The sequence below is a fragment of the Nansenia antarctica genome (assembly GCF_963989245.1).
Source record: "Nansenia antarctica genome assembly, chromosome: 5".
Taxonomy (NCBI): domain Eukaryota; kingdom Metazoa; phylum Chordata; class Actinopteri; order Argentiniformes; family Microstomatidae; genus Nansenia; species Nansenia antarctica.
The window spans coordinates 13226444-13231443 of record NC_137690.1 but is presented as its reverse complement, the minus strand read 5'-3'; the positions used below and the strand labels follow the sequence as shown (position 1 = coordinate 13231443).

The 5000-nt window shown below is 48.1% G+C and overlaps 1 protein-coding gene across 1 annotated transcript in view; it reads right to left on the bottom strand.

Annotated features, from left to right (window-relative positions):
• The window catches only part of aopep (aminopeptidase O (putative)), a gene marked incomplete at its 5' end in the record, with an annotated part of 62824 nt that overhangs the window by 40847 nt on the left and 16977 nt on the right, over window positions 1–5000 (bottom strand). Inside the window, 2 exons of the mRNA XM_080531359.1 lie at window positions 2410–2493; window positions 3607–3669. Of these exons, the coding sequence (XP_080387485.1) occupies window positions 2410–2493; window positions 3607–3669 (147 nt within the window). The remainder of the gene's footprint in view (window positions 1–2409; window positions 2494–3606; window positions 3670–5000) is intronic.

The following is a 5000-nucleotide window of genomic DNA, read 5'->3' as shown; positions in this document are numbered from 1 at the left end:
GTGCTGATCAGCAGGGGTAGACGGACCCATTACTCTCATTACTCTGACCACAGATGAAAATGAGAGCAAAATGAGGCCCATTACCACAAGAGCGTGACTAATATCTCTCAGCAGACCCCCTGAAACACACACACACACACACACACACACACACACACAGTGCATAAAAGTACATAAAAGTGAGGAGGGAAGGAGGTAATAAAGTCTGGGTCTGTTAAAGTGACCCTGATCTCAGGCCTCTCTCTGTGGGGGGTGTCTGGCTCTCTCCAGTATGTGTGTGTGTGTGTGTGTGTGTGTGTGTGTGTGTGTGTCCAGACCCCTAATCATCCATGATGTCATTAGTGCTAAATGCTACAGTACACTGAGCCTGCTTGATGGCTGATGCCTCTAGCCAGTCTGGGCCTGGCCACAGCTAACTGCAATCCTCTACTCCTCTCTCCTATTAACTCTCTCTTCCCCTCATCTCCCACTCTCCTCTCCCCTCATCTCCTCTTCTCTTCTCCTCTCTCTTCTCTCCCCTCTATGTTTGTCTCACAGGTGTCAACCACTCACCACTTCTCTCTCTTCACTCCTCTCCTAAACCATCATTAGCTACGCTCCCTCCCTCCCTTCCTCCTCTCATCTCTCTCCATTCTCTCCCTCTCTGCCCTCCATTTCCTCTCCACTCTCCCCCCCCCTCTCCTTGTCCACTACCTGTTGTTCGCCTCTTCCCCTTGGCTGTTCCTTCTCTTTCCTCTCTCCTCTTCACTCACTACTATCTCCTCTCCTCCTCCGGCCTATTGGGTGATTTATAGGCCTGTGGGACAGGCAGGGGGGGAGGGGTGGGGGGGGGCGGGGGGTGGGCAGGGGGGAGAGAGAGGAGGATGGGGCTGTGCCGTTTGAAGTCTACATGAAGGAGTAATATAAAATACACCTGGCACATCCATGGGACTCCCCTCTGTACACAGAAACAAAGAGAGGGGGAGGAGGGGAGGGGAGAAAGGGGCGAGGGTCGTAGGGGGGGAGATGGAGGGGGCGGGCTGGGCTGAGGTGGAGGGGGGTCACCTCGTGTTTCCTTTCAGGATGGCTTTTATGGCATAACTTCAAAAGCTGAGCGCCCCCCTCCTCCCCCGTCTCACCCCTCCCTGACTATTGTGCGTGGCCAAGCGGACAGTAATTGGCTATTCTTTCACGAGCCTGATTTCAGCACTCTCCCTCTCTCCACAGGAAGAGGCCCTTTCGCTGCTCCCTTTAAAGTGTGTGTGTGTGTGTGTGTGTGTGTGTGTGTGTGTGTGTGTGTGCACCCCTCAGACATCGTAAATATGCCTCCCTGGAATCAGGCGGTGGATGCGACTGTGCAGACCATTCAGACCAAAGAATGCTTCTAAGGTGTGGGAGCTGATGTTTAAACAGGGGCGGATGTTTCATATCTCACACCATTCTCCTAAACACAACTAGATTGACTCCTGCTCCAAGACATACTCTAGTCTACAGTATAGAGGGGCCAACGCTAAACTTGTTTATGCAGGGTTTTCTGTCCATGGACATAGTATATAAACTGTGTAGTAATTTATCGTTCTATAGTTTCTAGATATTGTCTAGATATTAAGCCGTTTTTTATTGGTGGTTTATGGTATACTCTGATCTTTTCTCTACTGTGGTTTATAGATCAGTGTATGTTCATTGGTGATGCAGGTGTGTGTGTGTGTGTGTGTGTGTGTGTGTGTGTGTGTGTGTGTGTGCGCGCGTTGGACACAAGTGACCCTGGGGAAGCCCTCATTAACACCACACCCAGAGCAAACAAACAAACACACGCACGCACACGCACAAACACAGACACAGACACATACCCTCAAACACACACACCTGCTTTGACCTTTTATCAGCCAGACACACACAAACACCTACACACAAGTACACACAGTGTGACATTTTGGTTTCCAGTCTGGGAATGTGTGATGTATACAAGCTCTTTGAATGACATTAGGGCTTAAAAACAGGGTCACAAGACAAACATCAACATAGACAGACAGACAGACAGACACACACACACACATACTGTCCACACATTTTCTAGTTAAATACATAATTGCCACGCACACATAAAACACATTGAGTACCTGTACACAGACACATGCCCTGTAGAAACACAACACTGGTGTGAATAGAAGCTAGTAGCTGTCACCCTATGCCATCATCATCACACCAATACCCAGAAGAGTAACACCAAAAATAAGCATGTAGACAACAAGCCAAACCATTTTGAAGAGATGATCTAAACCAAAACAACAGAGGTCCTTGTCTAAACCTGGCCTTAGCAGAGAGAGTAGAGGCAGTCCTAAAACAGCACTTGTGAGCATAGACAGACCGAGTGGCACAGTGAGATAGAGGTCTATTTAAAGCCTTGGTCAGCCGAAGAGGCTCTCTTACCTCTTTGTAGATCACCTTGGGCTCCGCTCTCTTCCGCTTTTTGCCCTTTCCACCGTTCTGACTGGGGAGAATCCATTTTACAACCTGCAGGGAAGGAGGGAGGGAGGAAGGGAGGGAGGGAGGGAGAGAGGGAGGGAGAGAGAGGTGCGAAGGGAAGGAGGGAGAGTGTGAGAGAGCGTGAGAGAAGGAGAGACAAGGAAAAGGAGAACGACGGAGAGAAAGAAAGAAAGAGGGGATGAAGGAGAGAGAAATCGAGAAAGAGAGAGAGAGAGAGAGAGTGGTCAGGGCAAAAGCTGCATCTAATATGAGTAAGTAACTATAAACAGACTTTAGACGCACTTTCCATTGCTTAAGTGGAAAGACACACACACACACACACACACACACTCCTGTGCCCACAGATTTACACACACAAACACACGCATAGTTATTCGCACGCAAGACCAAACCAAACAGTGAAGGTAAAAAGTCGTCCTTGCCACAGGAATAACCCCAACAGTCCTGTATTGAGTGGTCAGACACTGCTAGAGACAAGGACAGCTAAATACTGCAACATCAATACCTCTTATCTATCTTTCTCCCTCTGTAATACACACACACACGCACACCCACGCGCACACGCACACATACTCACGCACTCATTCACTCACAGTTTTGTGAGACACAGACTAAACAAGAAACTATCTCACTCTCAATCTGTCAGTTGTACAGCCTTACCTACTAATTTCACTGACCATTTTTACAATAGATATAACAGGAGAAAGACAGCAAGTAAGCAAGAAGCAATAATAATAATAATAATAATAATAATAATAATAAATGCAAGGTCTGATCTGACAGCATACATGCAACAGATGTACGCTCACTTTCAAAGAGAGATAGAGAGAGTGAAGCAGACTGAAATAGAGAGACAGAGGGGGAGAGAGACAGAGAGACAGAGAGAGAGAGAGAGAGAGAGAGAGAGAGAGAGACACTACACTGAGTGGAGAAAGAGAGAGATAGGAGAATCACACTGTATTTCTATACAAGAGCTAAAGGTTCAATAAGACAATTCTATCAACTCCCCTGGTGAGAGAGAGAGAGAGAGAGAGAGAGGGAGAGAGAGAGGGAGAGAGATGAAGAGACAGAAAGAAAGAATGAGAGACAGAGAAAGAGAGAGAGCGAAAGACAGAGAGACAGAAACACGCGTGCCCTTACCTCTGCTTTGACTTCTTCCACCAGCCGACTCTGCAACCACACGGCACTCCCTTCACACAGCCACTGAACAAGAGAGAGGAGAGGAGTGAGTGAACCAGAGAGAGAGAGAGAGCACGACCGAACCGGAGACAGAGTGGAATGCTCAGCAGAGGGCGAGGGAGGGAGAGAGAGAGAGAGAGAGAGAGAGAGAGAGAGAGAGAGAGAGAGAGAGAGAGAAGGAAAGGGAGGGGAGGAGGGAGGGAGGGCAGGGAGCGAGATCACTTGTTCCTCTCTGATGGAAACTCACTGCATGACTCTGAAGGATGAGAAAAAGGAGGGAGAGAGTAAACGAGGAGGAGTATTAGACGGAGGAAGAGAGGGAAAGAGAGAAGAGAAGGTGGAGGAGAGGAAAAATCCTCTCATTAACTAAAGCAGCGTGTGGAGCGTCACATAGGACTAAGTCACTAACGATCCTTTGTACACCCACCCACGCAGACGCACACACACACGCACATACACACACACACACACACACACACGCTGAGCACTTAACCTTATTAAATCTTTCATCCAAGCTACTGCTCAACTCTGAATCACAACATCAGAGCAATGACAAGGGAAGAGAGGGAGGAAGATGAGAGAGTGAGGAGATGGGAGGAGAACCGAGGGAGCGATAGGGAGAGAGAGAGAGAGAGTGAGAGCCAGAGAGAGTGAGAACGAAGGAGGGGGAGATATAAGGAGAGCTTCTAGAAATGGAGGTTACTGTAGCTTTTTAATCAAAAGCTACAAACTCAGATGGAGCAAAGGAACACACACGCACACGCACACGGACACACACACACACACACACACACACACACACACACACACACACACACACACATACTTTGGTAAGCTTTAGCAATGATGCAGCTGTCATCATTCCCTCAGCCCCAAGTAGAACAGTTGATTTAACACTACAAACATTTCTGTTGGCCCTGATGTGTGTTTTCGAGTATAATTGTTGAAAGAAAGAGAGAGAGAGAAATAGAGAGGGAGAGAGAGAGAGAGATAGATAGAGAGAGAGAGAGAGAGAGTGGGTTGTGTAGAATGTAGTGAGCGTTGAGGCAGTAAAGTGCCATTGTGTGAGAGGATACCGCACATAGCTCTTTTACAGCCCAGATCACTGCTGCCATTCCCTACATAAAGGCCTTTGTACACGCACGCACACACACACACTTGCACACTCTCTCTCTCTCTCTCTCTCTCTCTCTCTCTCTCTCTCTCTCTCTCTCTCTCTCTCTCTCTCTCTCTCTCTCTCTCTCTCTCTCTCTCTCTCTCTCTCTCTCTCTCTCTCTCTCTCTCTCTCTCTCTCTCTCTCTCTCTCTCTCTCTCTCTCTCTCTCTCTCTCTCTCTCTCTCTCTCTCTCTCTCTCT